This window comes from Oncorhynchus kisutch, linkage group LG13, assembly GCF_002021735.2.
Source record: "Oncorhynchus kisutch isolate 150728-3 linkage group LG13, Okis_V2, whole genome shotgun sequence".
Classification (NCBI taxonomy): domain Eukaryota; kingdom Metazoa; phylum Chordata; class Actinopteri; order Salmoniformes; family Salmonidae; genus Oncorhynchus; species Oncorhynchus kisutch.
The window spans coordinates 37170555-37192125 of NC_034186.2; the positions used below are offsets into that span (position 1 = coordinate 37170555).

Consider the following 21571-nt stretch of genomic DNA (forward strand, 5'->3'; position numbering starts at 1 on the left):
TGCGGTCTCCGCATGTTTGGGGGGGTGGGACAAGGGGGATATCTGAGGCATGTTGAGCAGGACTAGGGGCTCAGCAGTAAAATAAAACAATGAGAGCTGCCCTAACCAACAGTAGACAAGGCATATTGACATTAGAGAGAGGCATAAAGCAATCACAGGTGTTGATTGGGAGAGCTAAGACAAAAATGGGTGAGACAACAACGGGTAAACAGCTAAGACAACAACAACAGGTAAATCGCGATAAATGGGCAGAGAGTAGAGGTCTATCACGCCCTGTACGAAGTATATTATGTTTGTCTTCATTTATTTGGTCAGGCCAGGGTGTGACATGGGTTATTGTGGTGCGTTTTTGTCTTGGGGTTTTGTGGGGTGTCTAGCATAGTCTATGGCTGCCTGAGGCTGTTCTCAATCAGAGTCAGGTGATTATCGTTGTCTCTGATTGGGAACCATATTTAGGCAGCCATATTCTTTGAGTATTTCGTGGGTGATTGTTCCTGTCTCTGTGTTTGTTGTCACAAGATAACCTATACAGCCTTTCACGTTCCGTTTGTTGTTTTGTATATTTAAGTTATTTCATGTATAGTTCATTTTCTCATTAAAGAACATGAGTAACCACCACGCTGCATTTTGGTCCGCTTCTCCTTCTACAGACGAACGTCGTTACAAGGTCGACCGATTATGATTTTTCAACGCCGATACCGATTATTGGAGGACCAAAAAAAGTCGATGCCGATTAATCGGACAATTTAAAAAAATGTATTCGGAATAATGACAATTACAACAATACTGAATGAACACTTATTTTAACTTAATATAATACATCAATAAAAAATTGCCTCAATTTGGTTTAAATAATGCAAAAATAAAGTGTTGGAGAAGAAAGTAAAAGTGCAATATGTGCCATGTTAAAAATCTAACGTTTAAGTTCCTTGCTCAGAACATGAGAACATATGAAAGCTGGTGGTTCCTTTTAAAAGGGGTCTTCAGTATTCCCAGGAAAGAAGTTTTAGGTTGTAGTTATTATAGGAATTTTAGGACAATTTCTCTCTATACAATTTGTTTTTCAGTAACCTTTGACTATTGTATGTTCTTATAGGTACTTTAGTATTGCCAGTATAACAGTATAGCTTCCGTCCCTCTCCTCGCCCCTACCTGGGCTCGAACCAGGAACACATCGACAACAGCCACCTTCGAAGCAGCGTTACCCATCGCTCCACAAAAGCCTTGCAGAGCAAGGGGAACAACCACTCCAAGTCTCAGAGCTAGTGATGTTTGAAACGCTATTAGCGCGCACCCTGCTAACTAGCTAGCCATTTCACATCGGTTACACCAGCCTAATCTCGGGAGTTGATAGGCTTGAAGTCATAAACAGCTCAGTGCTTGAAGCACAGCGACGAGCTGTTTTATCTAAGGGGTGGCATCCATAAGTCTAAATATTCCTGTTACATTGTACAACCTTCAATGTTATGTCGTAATTACGTAAAATTCTGACAAATTAGGCGGCCCAAACTGTTGCATATACACTGACTCTGTGTGCAATGAACGCAAGTGAAGTGACACAATTTCACCTGGTTAATATTGCCTGCTAACCTGGATTTCTTTTAGCAAAATATGCAGGTTTAAAAAGATATACTTCTGTGGATTGATTTTAAGAAAGGCATTGATGTTTATCGTTAGGTACAGTCGTGCAACGATTGTGCTTTTTTCGCAAATGCGCTTTTGTTAAATCATCCCCCATTTGGCGAAGTTGGCTGTCTTTGTTAGGAAGAAATAGTCTTCACAGAGTTCGCAAGGAGCCAGGTTAGCAGGCAATATTAACTAAGTATGCAGGTTTAAAAATATATACTTGTGTATTTTAAGAAAGGCGTTGATGTTTATGGTTAGGTACATGTTGGAGCAAGACAGTCCTTTTTCGCGAATACGCACCGCATCGATTATATGCAACACAGGACACGCTAGATAAACTAGTAATATCATCAACCATGTGTAGTTAACTAGAGATTATGATTGATTGATTGTTTTTTATAAGATAAGTTTAATGCTAGCTAGCAACTTACCTTGGCTTCTTACTGCATTCGTGTAACAGGCAGTCTCCTCGTGGAGTGCAATGTAATCAGGCGGTTAGAGCGTTGGACTAGTTAACTGTAAGGTTGCAAGATTGAATCCCCGAGCTTACAAGGTAAAAATCTGTCATTCTGCCCCTGAACAAGGCAGTTAACCCACTGTTCCTAGGCCGTCATTGAAAATAAGAATGTGTTCTTAACTGACTTGCCTAGTTAAATAAAGGTGTAAACAACAACAACAAAAATTCAGCCAAATCGGTGTCCAAAAATACCGATTTCCGATTGTTATGAAAACTTGAAATCGGCCCTAATTAATCGGCCATTCCGATTAATCGGTCGACCTCTAGCAGAGAGGGTCAGTTAGCTACACACAGGGCTTGAGTTTGAGGCTGGGGCCGACAGATAAACAACATGAAGTGCCATGTTAATGAAGAGTTCAGCAGGCGTCAGCTGTGTAGCCGAGTGATCATAAGGTCCAATGAGAGGACCTTTGGGGAGAGGGCCATTCTTCTTACCCAACCACATGATCTTTGTTTTGAAGGTGTTCAGAGCAAGGTTAAGGGAAGAAAAAGCTTGTTGGAGATTAAGAAAGCTTTGTTGTAGAGCATTGAACACAAAATTCGGGGAGGGGTCAGCTGAGTATAAGACTGTATCATCTGTGTATAAATGGATGAGTGAGCTTCCTACTGCCTTAGCTATGTTGTTGGAGCTAGGTTTGGGCCAACTATTTTTTGGTTTGTTCTGGTAACACTTGGACAAAGTTGAGTAAACAAAAAAAAAGGCTGTGGAAGCAGTTACTTCTTAATAATTAGTTGAAACAGCTGGATTGTATTTTACAGTGCAGCAGACAGTGGTGCTTGTTTCTCATCCTCCCCTCTGTCTCTCAGTCCCCCCACCCCTCCTTCTCTCTCTGGGCTGGGAAGAGGCTTACTCAGCATGCTGTGATGTGACTGAGTCGTGATGTTTGGGACTGTGACTCCCTCAGAGTCATCCCACCAGCGTCTACGCCTGTGGGTACAGGTTCATCATTAAAATGCTTTGGCCTCACTTGCCTCAACAAGACTAGTGAGCATAATAACAACACCCTGTCTTTAAGAAAATAAGGGGCATCAGGTATATTGACTCACACATCTGTGTTTTAAACAACATTGGCATTTTTGTACAGTGTGCTCCCATACTTTATTGTTTTAATGTGAAGTGTGTTGCGATATTAAATAGGCCTACACTTTAAATAAAGTTTGATTGGATTGGATTTGATACTGAAACAACACATGAATGAATAACAATACCTTTTTAGCCTGCCATATACTGACTACACTGCAACTTACTGCATCAAATCTACTGATGTGCTTCATTTAAGGGTTTATTGACAAGTCTGCACACAAACTGACATCTACACGTACCACATGAACAATGAGGGACTTGTATTAATGTATATTGAATGTGTAATAACTGTGTCAAAATCCAATTCCTGGTATAGGATTGCCATTGTTTGATGATTGCCAGGTATATTACCACCTGCAGAACTGGTCATTTGCTGAAATAACTTTTGTTTATTTGTATTCGGGTGAGTTGGTAACCATGCACTGTGTTTTCCTACACTGGTTGCCAAGAGATTTTTTCTTCTTTGAATGTTGTCATTCTTGTCGTCAGCGGAAGGTTACACCCCTGAAATCTCTATACTTAATTTACTTTTTGTTAAGGTCGTAAGTCAGTTGAATATGATTTATAAGGACCTTGTCCTGAGAGGGATTCAAGTTCTTACCCTTGTTTAGACTACCGTAGAGGCACTCCCACAGAGACCCTACCAATCCCGTGAAGCGATTTAAACCTTTGTGCAAGCACATTCTTTCCGATAGTGGAGAACGAATCAGGCAGCAGGTCTTGGAAAGGAACTTGCATGTGAGGAGGAATTCCGTGGCTACCTTAAATCACATGCTGACATATCAAGAACCATTACTCTCCACCCATATCCTAGACCTAGAGGGCTAGGACAAGAGGTGCCTCATCTTCCGAATTGTGCTTGTAGTACAAAAGACACCGATGCGCAAACATCACACGGGAATTTTAAGACACTCAAGTGGTAAGCAAGAGAAATAGGCTACAGAGTGGTCCTTACTACAGTGAAGACTCACAGATTTGTCTGAGAACTTACTGCCACAGTGGATGCTAACTGGACATACCTGTGTTTCTCAGTTTGGGAAGATTTACATGGCAAATCTGGGGAAACGTGTTTGAAAAACAAAAGCTTTAAAGTTCTCGCCACAATAATTGGTAAGTTCCATTCCGACCTTGGAATCATGTCAAACCTATATAATAATTCATAATTTGTATAATGTGGTAAATTATGATTCTATAGTTTTAATAACTTTGACTCAAAGGGGCAATCTGCAGTTGCTACATTCATTTTTGGACTTGTAAATGAATATGTACACATTGATTCTTGAGGAATAAAACGTATAAATAAATGCCTCAAAAGCTCAGTTCAACTGTCCTACCCCATCAGAACCCCAAAATAAACACAGTAACTGTAAACAAACACAATATAGCTTCAAAACACAGTTCAAACTATAACTGTGACATGGATGGTCAGTCCTTGCATCCAGAGCTCTGTTTATGAATTTGAGATTGGTTATATTTCCCCAGCCCCGTCACTCAGATTTGTACTGAAACAGGTGCGGGGAATGGCTTTGTTCATGTTTCTTACCTCACATTGGAGGTAAGTTACCTTTGGAAATGTATAAGCAAAACCATTTTTTTTACATTTTAAATAAAAGGCCACCTGAGGCACGTAGACAATAACTGAAACGAATAGCCGACATTGTGTCACAGATGGGGTTTGTTTTAGGCTACATGCATCACATTTCACTGTTAACAGTTTCAAAATGATACAACTACATGTAGGCTATGCAAGATTCAATTGATGTGTCAACTGATGCTACCTGCCATCTGCAGACAATAACAGTGGTGGTTATCCCTGACCTATAGGATAGCTGATGACAGCACCCATAATGTCAATATAAGCAACACAGCCTACCTCTCTTTATAGACAGTCTGTGATATGATATCATTAGGCTACACCGACTCTGTCAGCTGTACCTATACTCAGAGGGTCATTACCGGTAGGCTAGCTTACTTCTATTGTCATGGGGCGGCAGGTAGCCAAGTGGTTAGAGCGTTGGACTAGTAACCGAAAGGTTGCAATATCAAATCCCTGAGCTAACAATGTAAAAGAAAATATATATATATATTTTTTTTTAAATCTGTTGTTCTGCCCCTAAACAAGGCAGTTAACCAACTGTTCCTAGGCTGTCATTGAAAATAAGAATTTGTTCTTAACTGACTTGCCTAATTAAATAAATTACAAATTTGTTAAACACACCTGCAACAATAGGCAATGTCTTCTTCAACATTGATGCCTTCTTGTCTTTCCTAAACACACTTGCCTTTCCTGAAAACAAGATTAAGTTCTTGTGGATTCGATGTTCTAACCAGATTATAGTGCCAAAAACCTGTTACAACAGGTGTGTAGACCGCCTAGGTCCTAGGGGTCAACAGGGTCGGGATTCACCTGTCAAATTCAGCCTCCCAAAGTGCCCACATTGACCACTGGAGGGCGAGCGAGTATTTGGTTTTCTTCAGCGCCCTTTGTCGATATTTGCCCTACATAGAATACACATATACATATTTCTCCCTTTACTGTACATAGGTTAAGGTACAGTGGTGGCCCGTTTAAACATTCTCTCTTGTAGCTCTTATGGCCATGTAGCCCAAGCCAGTGAGATTTTCCAGGAGGAAAAATTGAGAAAGCACTTCTCTGAAGTAACCTGATGTCTGTGATATTTAGCAGTTGACACGCATAACTGTCGCCCAAGTATGGTATGTGAGTTTATGTTGCAGAAAGAAGGGTATGGGCTTTCAGAGAAATCCAGTGGATAAACATATGGATAGTTTCTAACCAGTTGGCAATGCGCAATTACCTGTAGGCCTACGCACGGAATATCCGGTGGATCTGAGTAGCAAACATGGGCTCTTTTTCTTGTAAAACTGATTGTAGGGAATGCATGACGTAGGAGCCGAGCCCTGTTTGCCACCAGTGTCCATATTCTTTCCCGAGAATATCCCAAAGATCTGATGCCGAACCGCACTTCCTGAAGAGAATACCCGGTTTATTGTGTTATTTGCATTCCGTGCGCGATTACCTTCTAATGGATTTGGATGCAGCAGAGGTTAGAAGGAAGGAAATGACGTCAGCACTGTACTATAAATGATGACGATGACAGCCAACATGTGAAACTTGAGATTGCGCAACATTGAAAATACATAACATAGTTATAGGATATAGACAATGTGGCAACCTACATGCATTGCTGCCATTGTAGTCTTCATAACCTATAATAAAACATCATCCTACATTTAAAGTCCTACCCACATAAAGCATCTAGGTAAGAATTTTACATAGTTTGTTTTCATTACAGCAGCCTTTAGTTTAGGATTTGAAATTCCACCACTTATAGGGCTATATGTTGTGATTGTAATATATTATGAATGGCCTAAAATTGCCTGAGTGGGCTGGAACTATCGTATTATTGCGTGACGCTCCAAGGCCTAGCCCCCTTCAAACCGATTGGTTTTTGTGATCCAAATGGTGTGGAAGAGAAAAAACGAGACATCTGTCCTCCACGTGGGTGTGAATCTACTTTTGCCATTGGTTTAGATCAACAGCGTCCTAAAGGACTTCTCTTGTGATTGGGTAGAATGTCTGCGGACTGTAGGCGTGTTTTTGTCGTGGTGGAAGTGAGCTACTTTGTGACAATGCTCAGTGTCGACTTTTCATTGGAGCTGCGGTGGGCATGGGTGCGCAGCAGAGAGCTTTACTGTATTAATCTTATGAGGCTTTGCATTCTGTAGGTCTTGTATTTGGCTTCAAGGCAGTTTTCAGTCCCATTCATTTAAAACAATAAGGACAGAGAGGTATAGCCTATATTGCGCATTTTCTCTCAGAAAGGCAATATTTCTAATTGATGGTCCTTGGCATATTCCTGTGATACTAGTATAGCTGCCTGGCATTCATCCACCTCTGTAGCATTTACAAATCTGGAACATTTGGAGTGGAAGTTGGAACATCTCTTGAGCAAGCCGCATGCACAAGAAAAGCGCAACAAAGTATTTCTCTATTAGACTCGTTCGGGGAATATTCTCATTATATAATCAGAAGAGGGAAAACTGGTTTATTCAGACTCGGTATACAGTGACAGAAAGACACCAGGAGAGAGATTATATTTCTTTCTTTTGAATGCAAGCCGTTTCTCTCTCTGAAAACAAGGGACACTGTGTAAAGGGTCTGCTCTTTCTCTCCAACCCCGCTCCACTCGCCTTGTCTCCCCCCTGACCACAAGCTATCGAATGGACCAACATCCTAGCGCCCGGAGCTGCACCAGCCGCGGGGCTCCGTCTTGCGAGGCCGTCCCGAGTGAACCCTCCATGAATTTGTACATCCATTCCACAACCGGCACACGCTTCGAGCTCTCTCTTCCCCTGGAGGAGACTGTGGAAGGACTGAAGAGAAAGCTTTCTCAGAGACTCAAAGTACCAAAAGAAAGACTCACCCTTCTACATAAAGAAACGTGAGTACATCTATAAACATCAGCATATCCTACGGTCAAATGTTATGTGCATACACGATATAGTAGACTACATTGTACATACATTTGCTCTGTACAAATCATGGATTTCTATTGATGTCTATATTTTGCACTTATTTAAACTGTATTGTGTAGATCAAGAATGGCATAGGTGTCATATCAGCAGCACTGTATTCAAGCTAAGCAGCTATTGACCATTAAAGCCGGCCAGTGCGGCAAGTATCGAATTGCGCATGGAAGACGCACATTTGTCAGTCAAGGTTTGAAGCAGTATTTATGAGGGAGTCGTGGGGCATTGCCTCCTTCAGGGTTCATTATACATACCATACCATTAATGATTAAATATATTATACAAATGATTAACAGCTGAACGAAATGCATACAGTGCATGTTTACTTTATTTATCCAGCTGCCGTTTGTCTGAACATAGGATTTGGTCTTAAATAAATACACAATTATTTAGAGGCTTTGTGTTGTGTCGGGTGTCGGGTGCACAATTGCATTTATTCCACGGTTGGGGTTATGGGAAGATTAGATGAGGGCGAAGCACAAGGAATCTCTTTAATTCCTCCTCTTTCATGATCTATGGTTACACCCAGCTTTCTACAATCTCCTCTCACACCAGGGAACGCATATGCATTGGTTTATGCTCACGTTTTATTACAAGGAACTCCCCTGGAGAAAATTGGGAGATCACGTATTTGCCATTTTGAATAGGGGAGCACTCGAGAACAATGGGGATAGTTTAACAACGCGTCACAATCTAAAATCTATCTGCACTGTAATTATTGTTTTATTTAAAGCAAACGGAAACTGTAATATTTGCTGATTTTCAATTGAGTCGGATTTTCGTGCGTTAAATGACAATGGAGGGGAGGGGAGTTGGTATGTTAAAGGTGTCTTTGTACTTTCAAATCAACCAGTCGCATTGTTTTTTTGTGTGCTTTTAAATAACACCCGTCCCATGTCTCCCGGTGTAATCGCCTCCAAATCACATCAGGCCTTAAAACCGAGAACATTTTTAAAATCCTCTCCAAATACGTTATGCGCTGCTGACTGCCTTTCTCCAGCTGGAGGTGTGTTCACACTGTACTGTACAGTAGGCTTCTCACAACGCTTCCGCTAGCCTCGCGTTTTTTCCACCTCTTTTTTTGACATGACGAGGTCCTGAAAATGACCATTCAGAATGACAAATGACATGGCTGTTCAGTAAATAGACGTAGGCCTACAAGTGTTCCTAAACGCGTTAGTTGTACAAAAATGCATTGTGCAGAAACAAATGCCATGTTATGTCCAAACATTTCAAATGCAAATGATCACCCTATGGTTACATACCATTTCAATGTGTTGGAAAGTCTTTCCAGTAACTGTCATCAGAGAACACACATAAACCTGTCTCCAACTGATGATGAGTAGGGCATTGCATGCTCATGGTTCTCCAATAGTGAACATGAATGGACCAAACTATGCCTTTTAGGGAAGTCAAATAGTAGGCTGTTAATTGAAAGATTTTGTACAAATGCAAACGCTTAGGTCTATTTCATGTGAATAAACACACATTATTCATCATTTCAAATGGAACATGCAATGTTTATGGAGAGGTCATAACCCTCAACTATCAGATTTTGTTGTCCTCCAAGAAGTTGTCATAACCTCCTGTCCAGCATCATGAGAGAAAATAGTCCTCTCCTTCAGGCAATGGCAGTGGTGTCAAATATCCACTGTTAACAGTTGTCAAGCCCCACTACTTGAAATTGAAATAGTGTATGATAGCGGATCAATATGCCGGCTCTCTCCGTCAAGCAGACTTTCATACAGGTTGTTTTTCTAAATACATTTTGAAGACTCACCTAACTGCACAAAGGTTGGCGCTTCTGAAATGTGAATAGAGTCATGTCAGTTAATCAGTTAAAATGCCAGTTTGACTGTAAACTAATATGGTTATTTATTTCTCCCCCTCAGGCGTTTGAGTTCAGGAAAACTCCAGGACCTAGGGATCTCTGATGGGAGCAAGTTAACCCTTGTACCTACAGTTGAAGCAGGCTTAATGGTAAGGATAATTATACACCTCATCTGTGTTTGTTTAGCTAAACGCCCTGGGGGGTTGTTTGGGTTCAAGATAATACATGTTAATAGCATCAGACAGATTAATGTAGGTAATTAAGTCTGTGTTGATCTCCTCTCAGTCATCTTTGAATGCACAAGGCTCAGCCTTTCTCCTTTGTCTACCAAGGCTTACCAGTAAATAATGTCCTTCTTCTTCTTCTTTCTTTGAAGTCTCAAGCATCAAGACCAGAACAGTCAGTGATGCAAGCTTTGGAGAGTTTAACAGAAACTCAGGTAAGAACTCTCTCAAATAATGGTATTTAAGTGACCTTCAAGAGAAGACCGTTCAGTAGCCCTGCGTTGGAGATCATCTAATGATTTCAGAAGTGCTTTGACATACCGCTGGTTTAACCTAAACGGATTGCCCCTGAAAAGAAGCAGTGTGTTTTAAAGTGCATGAGACCTGTTTGCATGTGAAGCTGGAGCAGTATAGAGAAGACCTCATTCATATATGAGACAGGCTGCTGCTACACCAGACTCTTCCCATGTGTAATGTTAGCCTCTTAAACAAGCAAGCCCAAGCAAACCCCACCCAACATGGGCCTGATTGAGAGTGAAGTCACCCCCCCCCCGCCCTCTTTGTGCAAAGCCCTGACTGGCTCTCCCTTCTGGCTCTCCTCTCACCACAGAGACTCAGAGAGATGTTTCCAGGAAGCCAACACAGCTATACACTAAACTCATAAACAGAGATTCAATTGACAGATAGGCATTTCAATCAATATTAGCCTATCGTTCCTGGAAGCATAGAATGCATGAGAACAAAGTGGCCAAGAACTCGATGTACCTCTCTGGAACTGTTGAAATACAGCATGAATATGAGTCACTGGTTTGGTCTGAGTCACTGATATGATCAATACTGAATGTAAAGTGATAAGATCTGATCTCACTTCACCTCCTCAACCTCAGAGAGAGAGAGAGACAGCGATGACGTATTGTCTCAGCAGCTGACTGACTCAAGGTGTGCTGTGTCTCTGTGATGCACGTAATAGTTGCAGTAAAAAATATGTCACCAATGTTAGATACGACCTCAATAAAATGGACTAGTTGCACACCTATATTTTGAGGTTTTGTGTGACATTGAAGTAGCAAGTTTTCTCAAGTAACATCAAGATGATAAAGATTGAGAACATAAAGCCTTCCAGCAGGGCTGCTGGTAAAGTCAAAAACTTTAAACACATGTCAAAACCTCAGTGTGGCTTCTCTCCCGCTGATATTTTTACACTGGAAATCCTGGCTTTATTGTGTGTGTGATCTCAGCGCCTAGCCTGCCTGCGCACAGCACAACGGTGACGACAGATGAGTGAGTGCGTGTGTGTGTGTGCGTGGGGGTTGGTTGGGCTGGAAGCCTTTATCATCATGCGTTACGACTTTGCCGGGTGGCCAACACTGACTGTTTCCACTAGGCAAAGGCTTTCCCATACTTCAACAGTGCCAACATCAAACAGTCTGTGCCCTGACTTTCCACAGCTCTGTAGTCAAGACCTGCTGCCCTCGCCTCGGCTCTCCTCCTCTCACGGGGCAGGCAAGCAGCAGGAAAGGGCATGTACAGTAGTTAGGCCCTACAGTCATTATGAGTCACTTTGGTAGGACTTCCTTCTTCATCAAGCCTGCCCTTTGTTTCTCAAGACTTTACTGTAAGAACGTGAGATTGTGGAACTATTCATGTCTCCTGGTGAGTCATTCAATGTGCTCATATGCACAGCCAACAATGAAAGTTTAGTAAAGGAAGAAACCCGTATGAAACATAATGTATATATGATTGAATGTGGGTTTTTTTTTATCTAGGAGAATTGATTCCCACTTCATAATTCATGAGGCGGAATGGGAAGATATAGATTGGGGAGAGATTACAGATACCGGGTAAGATTAGAAAATAGGAACACAAGAGCTTTCCTATTCATTTCCTCCTCCAACTTGGAGGCTATCAAAAATCAATCAATGCACTGAGCTCTTAAATGTGTCTGATAGGTTAACAGATACCCCTACGATTCCAAAAATAGCCATAGGGATAAGATGTTGTGGCTAGTTGCTGGCTGGTAACATTAGGAAAAGTGGTAGGTTAAACGTCCCCCTATGTCGCACTCTTCCCTCCCCCCAACTATGTGTAGTCTGGTCGGTATTGGAGATCAGGTTTTGTACCAGGAAGTTCAGTGTCTTCATAGAAGCCCAGCTGATAACGGCTTCCAGTATTCTCTTGCTTCATACTGGGATTCAGAGGAGTATGCCACAACCTGCCCAGCCAGGTGGCTTCCAGGGAGAGATCTATTTCGGACTTCCGTAGAGCTAGAGGGAAAGTGTTTCATGGAAAGGGAGGACCTTTTTTTTCTCTCTCTCTCTCTCTCTCTCTCTCTCTCTCTCTCTCTCTCTCTCTCTCTCTCTCTCTCCTTTCTGTTTAACAACTCGTCCATAGCCCTATCATTTGAATGTGCTGTGGTTTGCAAGTTTTGTTCTCTACCTAATGCCTGCCCGCTGGTTCCAGTAGGCTCCTGCTATATTCAGACGGTGACAGAATAGGCTGGCCTCTATCAAGGGCACTGGCTCCCTTAATTCGTCTTCTTGGCTTTCCCAGGCAAATTTTCTCCTGACATCTAATCTGCATTAAGCCACCACCTCCTGACAGTCCATCAAGACTGGGCTGGTTTTCTCCCTCTGTCTGCCAGAGATAGGTTTAGGTTGAGCCTGAGAGAGTGTCTGTCTGTGCAGCAGGCTGTATTTAAGAGGCTTGCTTCTGTTGATGGAAGAATGAAAGCCCCCTTCGAGCTTGGACTCAGAGCGATGTAGCTACTGGTCTGTTTGTGAGAAATATGGTAGCTATCTAGGGAGAGGAAGAGGGATGCTTACCGTGGTTGAGTATGATCAGCATCGTGAACTGTTACTGCCACTTAACCTAACCATCCCCCATGCACTGCCCTCCCCTTCCCCCACATCTCCCTTTGTTCCACATTTTAAAGAATAAACCCCAGTCCAGTCCACAGAACCTGCCAAGCTGACCAACCCTCCAATACAAAAACAATGACTGAGAGTCAAGCCTTAGGTTAAGGTCTCCCCGATGACTCTGTTTTCCATGTAGGCTGGAGCCAATTAAGTAAAACAGTGCTATGATGCCGTTTCAAAATCAATGTATAGCCCAGCAGGAAGGATAGAGGGAGGACGGCAGGGAGGAGAAGATTGACATATTTTCCTGGAGTAAGAACACAGCTTGTCTTTGGGGAGGCTGTATGTTGGCCAGGTCCCTGAGGAGTACATTGTTACATTTCTGCTGTACCTTTTCTCTCTTCGTCCCTCTGTCTCCCAACACCCTCCTCCACCAGCCTCCGCTGGGCTCTGAAAAAGATTCAGAATTGTCATTGTGTCTGAAAACCGATAGATGCTAATAGTGGGATCTAACATTATGTGGAGGATCACCTCTGGGTCACCCCTCTCATCATTTCCACCAGCTCCCCTCCTCCAGGGAGCTTGGTGGGCCAGGCCAGGCAGGGGGGATGTGGGACAGAAAGGCGGGAGCCATAGGTGGCCTTGGTGAGTCACGGCGATTTGTTTTAGGGCGTTGTGGCGTGTTGTGTACAGGTTGTTCTGAGCCACGGAGGGAGGATGTTTGGAAGGACAGGCGTGACTCAAAGATGAGGAGATGAGCAGAGGGAGGGAGGGAGGGGGAGAGGAGAAAAGGTCACCTCTGAGGTAGAGGAGTAGAGAAGTGTTCTGAATGCTGGTGATGGAGCTCCGATAAGGCCTTGTCTTGTCATAGGGCTATAACTATATGGTCCATTCATGCACCTCCACCTTATAGTCAGATGGTCCAAGTTCTTTTCTAGATAAGGTATTCTGTTCATGTGTTAGAAGTACATCATAAACTGTGTGTGTGGTGTGTGTGTGGTGCGTGTGTGTGTGTGTGTGCCTGTCCGTGCCTGTGTGCCTAGCACACTGCTCAAAGCAATTGGTCAATATGTGTCTTTTTCCAGACCCCTGCTCTATACCCACCTCATCAAGATGGTAGTTAATCAGCCAGTCAGACACTACTGGAAATCATTGTTCTTTAATTGTATTGAGGATTTGGGAGTGGAAAGAATTGAAAAATTACTGACTTGCCATGTCAATATAAGAGCATCTCCCCATCTATAAAACCGGCCTGCTGTCTCCCTGTGTCAAATCAAAGCTTTTGTATACAGGCAGGAGTCTTGCCTTCTCGTTACATAAATAAATAATTTCGGAGCAGAATGTGTAAATCGAATTGTATATTATAAGACTGAAAGACAATAGTGAATAGAGGAACTATTTGTTTCCGTGACCCATAAGTCCTAGCCTGGGAGCGCATTAAGCTGGTGGAGTGTTTCTGCACCTTTGTAATCTCTTTCTGATACAGACGGGCACATACAGGAGGGGTGCCAAGGTGTGTTTGAGAAACGGGGGAGATGGATTTGCAGATATGGTCTTTGTCCTATTGTTTCTGTGTGTTTGTGTTTGAGAGAGAGTGACAAAGATTATGTGAGTGCGTGTGTGTCCAGCGAAAATAAAGTCTGTATTGTGTCGTGACCGTCATTGTTCTTCATCCGCTGGCCTCCTTTGTGCTTCAAGTGCCCCTGCAGCATGATGATCGTGACTGACTGGGCTAGCGTGTGGGAGGCGGTGGGCTAGCGTGTGGGAGGCGGTGGGCTAGCGTGTGGGAGGCGGTGGGCTAGCGTGTGGGAGGCGGTGGAAGCCAGGAATATCACAACAGATAGAAAAATACCCCAATGTCACATGTAGGTAATTAGCACAACACAACTGTACAGGAGGTGTTGGGCGGGTTTCGTTTTCTCACTACCGTTCAAAGGCATCAGGCCTGCGGACTATGTTATGATCGGCCCGGCCCTCTGATGTACTCATTCTAAATCAGATGGGTTGAGACCCGTTGGACCTAGTGTAATTGTCATGTTCATTTACTATGATGGCATCGCATATAGCTCTCGTTTTGTACTCCCTCTGTGTAAATAGTACACACAAACTCTACCGGCTGCCGCATCTCAGCGCTGCCGAATAATAATGAATGGGGATCTACTCCAAATGTTGTTTTATTCATCTACGTTCCTTTCAATGTTGTGTCCTGTTGTAGAGCCAGCATGTGGTTAAGCCTGGCCCTCGTTCTCTCTCCCCCGCCACCCTTATCGCAGAGACTAGTCAGAACGTGTTCATTCAATTGGAATCAAAGACCTTGTGCATTGGTGTTGCACCATCTTTGATCTCCTAGAGAATGGAGAGTGTGTATGAGAGAGGGATGCACCCGCGATAGCAGCAGGAGATGTAATACGTCAAGGCGAGCGAATAGACTGGATTGCTTTGCTGCCTCTGTTGCCTTAGAACCTTCAAAGCCATTGTGCTTGGCTGGAAGCAGAGGTAATGTAGAGGGCCGGGGGGGTTGGAGAGGTGGGGGGGGGGGGGGGGGGGGGGGAGTTGGAACCAAGAACCTTATCATTATGAACTTTACCATTCTGTCTCTTTTTTTTCACCCAGCTGGGCAAATTCGCTGATAGCCAGCTGGTTCACTGTAACTCATTCACCCTCTTCGCTTTATGTTTTGATGGGTTAGCCATTGATGGGTCCTTTGAAGACGGGGCCTGCTTTTTAGGATTTGTGGCATGATTGATTTTTTTCTCCTCTTTTGAGAATCGTGTTATTGCATCTTTACCCAGTGTCTGTCTGCACAAGGAGCGTATCAATAGTTTCCCAGTGCGATCAAAACATTTGGGTCGATAGGCAGGTTAATAAGCTGGTTTGTGACCTCCTCTTCCCCCCTTCACCTATCTGTTTGATAGGTTGACCAGGAGCTACTCAGCCGTAATGCAGCTGAAGGAGAAGGGCGATTCCTTCGCTTGAACCCTTCCACAGATCCCTGTCCTCTCTGGGCTCTGACGCAAATGCTGCTCAGTTGTTCATGAATGTCAGCTCAGTCCTGTTCCCAGCTCCCTCTCTCTCTCCCTCCCTCCTTTCATCCGTCTCTCCTTCTCTCTCTCAGTATGCTTAGTGTGCAAAGGAAGAACGCCTGCAAATGAGTTCCTTGAACCACAGGGACCCCAATAAATAAAACTGTCAACTGCAGAGTTGGAGAAAAAAAGAGAAAAGGAGGCAGAGTCACACTCTCACTGAATATTTCATCACCATCCACCACCATCTCCTCTCTGACACCCTACCCCCATCCCCACTTCTCTACATCCTCTCTTTCTCCCTCACCCCCCCCCCCCATCCATCCTCTCTCCCTCCTCCCGGTCTCTGCTTATCATATCCTCCTGTCACTGCATAGCAACCGAAGCCTGCTGCTACAGCTACACAAAATGACACCCCAACAACAAAAACAAAATGGCAGACGGAGGTCATGTTGATCTGAACAGAAGCAGGTGTCTCTGTATCTTCTTAAACACCCAGTTAACAGATAGGCTGTCATTGACTTATATCACGGCACTGTTTAGGAAATATACCGTTCAAAACGCACGCCTTGTTCTTATGGTTTGTCCTCGCTCTTCGCTTCCACATGCCACTCTCGCTGAGTCAGGGTGATAGGAACAATGAAACGACCATTCCTGTCTGTCTCAACGTAACGCAGGCTCACTGCCATCCCCCACTACTGGAGTGGCTGTCTTCCTAGAGCTTTGGAATTTGTAAAGACACCAAGGACGAAGGAAGGTGGAGGTTGAAGACTTAAGACTCTGATGGAGGCTCTTTGTCTGCTTAGTTATTTTTTTCGGCCCTGACATCAACCTCACACAGACTTGTCTCGAGAGAGCAGAAAGGCGTGTATGGACAGGGATGTGCCGTAACCACTGAGGTTTTCTAGTTAGTGAAACTCTATCTGAGCTGTTTTTACATTATGGTTTCAACATCCTCTCCTGCAGTATGTAGCTGTAGCTGTTAGTGTTACCTCCTATCTCTTAGGAGACTGACCTATTTCAGGTGTTCCAGTTCACAGCCCGTGGCTCCACCCCCGGCTCCACCCCTGGCTCCACCCCCGGCTCCTATATGCAGCCTGCCCCATTTCTCACCCTGTCCTCCCCTTTCAATCTGACACGGAGGGCAGAATGACTAATCAGACCCAGGCTGAAATTCTGAGCCCAGGGGCTTATTTGGGTTCCTTACTTATTTCTGGAGGGGAAAATAAGGCAGGGACCACAAAGACCTGAGAGTGAGAGGTTTAAAGGGCAGGCTGAGAGTTCTGTAGCTCCTGCCATTTCTTAGGTCGCTTAATGCATTTGTTTATGTGGGCTCGTGGCCTTTATCATTTTGATCTAATGGGAACATTGTGGTGGGCGGTTGGCGGTGTGTAAGCAGATGGTTAAAGAGGGGAGGTCTCCACACACACGGTGTTACGTGTGTGAAACACAGGCTGGGTCATGGGGTTTAGGTGAGAACTTCAGAATTGGCTTCATGAGTCAACCAGTGAGACACCAGGGCCAGGAGTGACACATGTACAGGGGGAGAGACGGAGTGAGGGAGTGAGGGAGTGAGGGAGTGAGGGAGTGAGGGATGGAGAAGAACAGAGAGACAGAACAGGAGAGGGGAGTTTTGCGTATCTGACTAATTTGAGGTTTGCCATGCAGCGTTGGGAGCTCGGTATGAACGCATCATCTGTCTCATTTTGGTGTGTTTTTTAATAATCCACACTTGTCTTTAAACGGAGATGAAATGCCTCTCTATTCCTCTCTCTCTCTCTCTCTCTCTCTCTCCCTCCTCTCTCTCTCAACACAGCCACACTGATGTGTCATCCCCCCGTACACACTGCCATCTCTTCGCTCTACCCCCCCCCCCTAATCAAACACAGCTCTGTGACTCCCTCAAGGCCTTTGGCTTTGTGTGTGTGTGTATGTGTTTTGTTCTCTTTTGTGTGTGTGACAGGGTTTTGCAAACTGCCTAGTCATTCTCCTGACAGCTGTCAGTGAGGGACACAATCAACTACCCCTCCTGCCGTTCGATCCCACTCTCCTTTCTTCCCTCTCTCTTTTCGCCTGTCCCCCTTGGTTGACTAACAGGTGACCTTTGTGTGAGGAGTTTCCTAGAACCGTCTCACCTCTGTTCCTGTGCCTGCCCTTACCAAGAACAGCACCACAATGGTTCAGTGCTTGTATTTATTTTAGTCGTCATCACCATCATAGTCAGTCACTGTGTTAACATGGCATGTGATTAGGACTTGTGAATAATCTTGGGTTCATATTCCTATGCCAGTTCAATAGTCGTTTTGCTTAATTGTGAGATGCTGAGAGAAAGAGGTGTTGTGTTGGGTGACGTCCCCCCACCCCCTTCGTCCTCCCCCCTCCCTCGCCCCTCTCCTCCAATGTGTGTCAATACCAACGTGCAAAGGTCACCGTGGCTGCAGAGAGCCGGCGGTCGATAGAAAAATAAATAAGCAAAAGAAAGAGGGGAGAATGATGGAGGGCAGAGCCTGATGATTCAGAGGGTTAAAAACAGGTCAGCACACACAAGCACACCCCAAAGGCTTATGGGTCTGGAGGGAGCGCTCCCTCTGTTCTCTGTGCTCTGTCCTCTGTCTCTCACTCTCTCTCTCTCTCTCTCTCTCTCTCTCTCTCTCTCTCTCTCTCTCTCTCTCTCCCTCTTTCTCTTAGGAATGCACACAGGGCGTTGAAGTTTTTCGGAACCTAAGTGTCACATTGTCCTGATAGCCTCTTGTACTCTTGTTTCTATTTGGGAGAACCTGAGACGTCATTACCTCAGTGTACTGAGTGGTGAGTGGAGCTCTCTGACCCGTCAATGCTCTCCCTTCACCACCACCACAACCCCCCATGAGTGGCCAGAGCAGTAACAAGGCCCTGGATGTGGGAGGGTGAGACACCATGGAGATTGTTGGAGCAGTGTGGGACGAATGTGTCCTCCAGGCCAAGTGGTGACACGTCTCTCTGTGGTGTGTGTCCTGGAGTGAGTGGGTCAGTGCCTCCATGCTCCGGGGCCCGTTCTCGGCGCTCCTTAGATGGGCAGCCCTTCCAGATCCGCCGTGGACCCCCGAACAATCGGGTATTATGAGCTGCGGGGCGGGTGTGTCTGACTTCCTCTATCGAAGGTCTGAATTTTCAGGCCCGGGGCCAGACGGAAGGGTGGCCTTTGTGTGTCTGGTGAATGGTAACGATGTTCAGACTCTGGATTATAGGGATAGTTGGAACAGGAGCGTGTGGGAGGGACAGAGTGTGTGTGTTGGGGGGGGGGGGGGGCATGCGTGTGTGTGTGTCTGCGTCCGTGTGTGTCTGCGTCCGTCCGTCCGTGTGTGTTTTCCAAAGGCTCCCTTCATCCACCCAGCAAATGTAAATAGCCCAGTGTTTCAGTGTTCAGGGCAGTGATTAATTACAGGATGGGATAGTGTGTTGTATCTGCTTCACCAGCCTCTCTGAGGGGGAATTCAATGCAGCTCAATGTACTGTTATGTCTCTCTGTTCACATATCCATACATGTGCTTTTGTTAAACTCATTAACAAAGCCCCAAGCCTCGAAAAAAATGATAAAGAGCTAACAGACCTTCTCTTTTGTCAGTTAGTGTGCACATGTACCTATATGTAGTATACTGTTATATATTTAGTTAGTATGCATTAATGTACTGTATGTTGCATTAGCATTCGATGTATAATGTTTTTGTTGTTTATGAACTAGGTGACTCAACTCTCTTCTCTTCTTCCTGTCTCCAGGTCAGTGACTTCCTGTCTGGCCGCTCTCCTCTGACCCTGGCGCTGCGAGTGGGTGATCACATGATGTTCGTTCAGCTGCAGTTGGCAGCCCAGCAGTCTGGAGGGCAGCAGTTACAGCACAGGCACCTCATTGCCCGTGGGGGCGCAGAGGGCACCATGGGACAGTCCACAGGAGCATCTGGAGGGTCCACCAGCGGGCATCACCCCCGCGTCCCCACCCCGCACCACCACCACCCTCACCCCCATCCACATCCCCACCCCCAATCCCACTCCCATCCTCACCCCCACCTGTCCCGGCCCCATCCAGTGCCACCGCCCTCCACCAGCTCAGCAGCCTTCGCCCCTGCCCCCTCACACCAGCCCTCTCCTCCCATGTACCCCTCCTCCTCTTCCCTCTCTTCAAGTCACTGCAACACCCCTCCTGCTCCTCGTCCCTCCCAGCTGCCCGGCAGTATGTTTAGTCGCTCCCACCAGCCCTTCCCGGGCCGACCCAGCCCCAGCCCTGGCTCCGTCCCCCAAAGCACCCCCACTGCAGTCCCCTGCCCTGAGGTAAGACCCTTACCTACCAATCAACCTACCACTGCTTTCTTAATGCTGTATTACTCACAGCGTACCACGGTTACACAAAGGAGGGCCAGAACACAGCAGGAAAGATGAAAGGATGAAAGATAGAGATTGAAGGAAGAGAGAGAAAGGAGTTAATGAGTTAGTCTGCGTAGGTTGTTGTCTTGTTGATCATCAGCCCCCTCGCTGGTAAGCAGGCCTCTCTCACTGCAGCCTTGAGCTAGGCTATCTATCTGTCTTTTAATGGCACCCTGGATCTAGGCTATCTATCTGTCTGTTAATGGCAGCCTGGAGCTAGGCTATCTATCTGTCTTTTAATGGCATCCTGGAGCTAGGCTATCTATCTGTCTTTTAATGGCAGCCGGGAGCTAGGCTATCCATCTGTCTTTTAATGGCAGCCTGGAGCTAGGCTATCTATCTGTCTTTTAATGGCAGCCGGGAGCTAGGCTATCCATCTGTCTTTTAATGGCAGCCTGGAGCTAGGCTATCTATCTGTCTTTTAATGGCAGCCTGGATCTAGGCTATCTATCTGTCTTTTAATGGCAGCCTGGAGCTAGGCTATCCATCTGTCTGTTAATGGCAGCCTGGATCTAGGCTATCTATCTGTCTTTTAATGGTAGCCCGGAGCTTGGCTATCTATCTGTCTTTTAATGGCAGCCTGGAGCTAGGCTATCTATCTGTCTGTTAATGGCAGCCTGGAGCTAGGCTATCCATCTGTCTGTTAATGGCTGGCTGGAGCTAGGCTATCTATCTGTATGTTAATGGCAGCCTGGAGCTAGGCTATCTATCTGTCTGTTAATGGCAGCCTGGAGCTAGGCTATCTGTCTGTTAATGGCAGCCTGGAGCTAGGCTAGCTATCTGTCTGTTAATGGCAGCCTGGAGCTAGGCTAGCTATCTGTCTGTTAATGGCAGCCTGGAGCTAGGCTATCTATCTGTCTTTTATTGGCAGCCTGGAGCTAGGCTATCTGTCTGTCTGTTAATGGCAGCCTGGAGCTAGGCTATCTATCTGTCTGTTAATGGCAGCCTGGAGCTAGGCTAGCTATCTGTCTGTTAATGGCAGCCTGGAGCTAGGCTATCTACCTGTCTGTTAATGGCAGCCTGGAGCTAGGCTATCCATCTGTCTGTTAATGGCTGCCTGGAGCTAGGCTATCTATCTGTCTTTTAATGGCAGCCTGGAGCTAGGCTATCTATCTGTCTGTTAATGGCAGCCTGGAGCTAGGCTATCCATCTGTCTGTTAATGGCTGCCTGGAGCTAGGCTATCTATCTGTATGTTAATGGCAGCCTGGAGCTAGGCTATCTATCTGTCTGTTAATGGCAGCCTGGAGCTAGGATATCTGTCTGTTAATGGCAGCCTGGAGCTAGGCTAGCTATCTGTCTGTTAATGGCAGCCTGGAGCTAGGCTAGCTATCTGTCTGTTAATGGCAGCCTGGAGCTAGGCTATCTATCTGTCTGTTAATGGCAGCCTGGAGCTAGGCTATCTATCTGTCTGTTAATGGCAGCCTGGAGCTAGGCTATCTATCTGTCTGTTAATGGCAGCCT

The 21571-nt window shown here is 45.2% G+C and overlaps 1 protein-coding gene across 2 annotated transcripts in view; it reads left to right on the top strand.

Annotated features, from left to right (window-relative positions):
* The first annotated feature begins 4098 nt into the window (after positions 1 to 4098).
* Positions 4099 to 21571, top strand: part of midn (midnolin) — a 32014-nt gene continuing 14541 nt past the window's right edge. Inside the window, exons 1-5 of one of the 2 annotated variants that reach the window (XM_031786163.1) lie at positions 4099 to 4337; positions 7463 to 7690; positions 9671 to 9758; positions 9986 to 10048; positions 19468 to 20016. In XM_031786163.1, coding sequence (XP_031642023.1) covers positions 7470 to 7690; positions 9671 to 9758; positions 9986 to 10048; positions 19468 to 20016 — 921 coding nt within the window. In that variant the 5' untranslated portion in view covers positions 4099 to 4337; positions 7463 to 7469. Of the gene's footprint in view, positions 4338 to 6888; positions 7691 to 9670; positions 9759 to 9985; positions 10049 to 19467; positions 20017 to 21571 lie in introns of those variants that run through there. The other variant, XM_031786162.1, reaches the window with a different exon arrangement.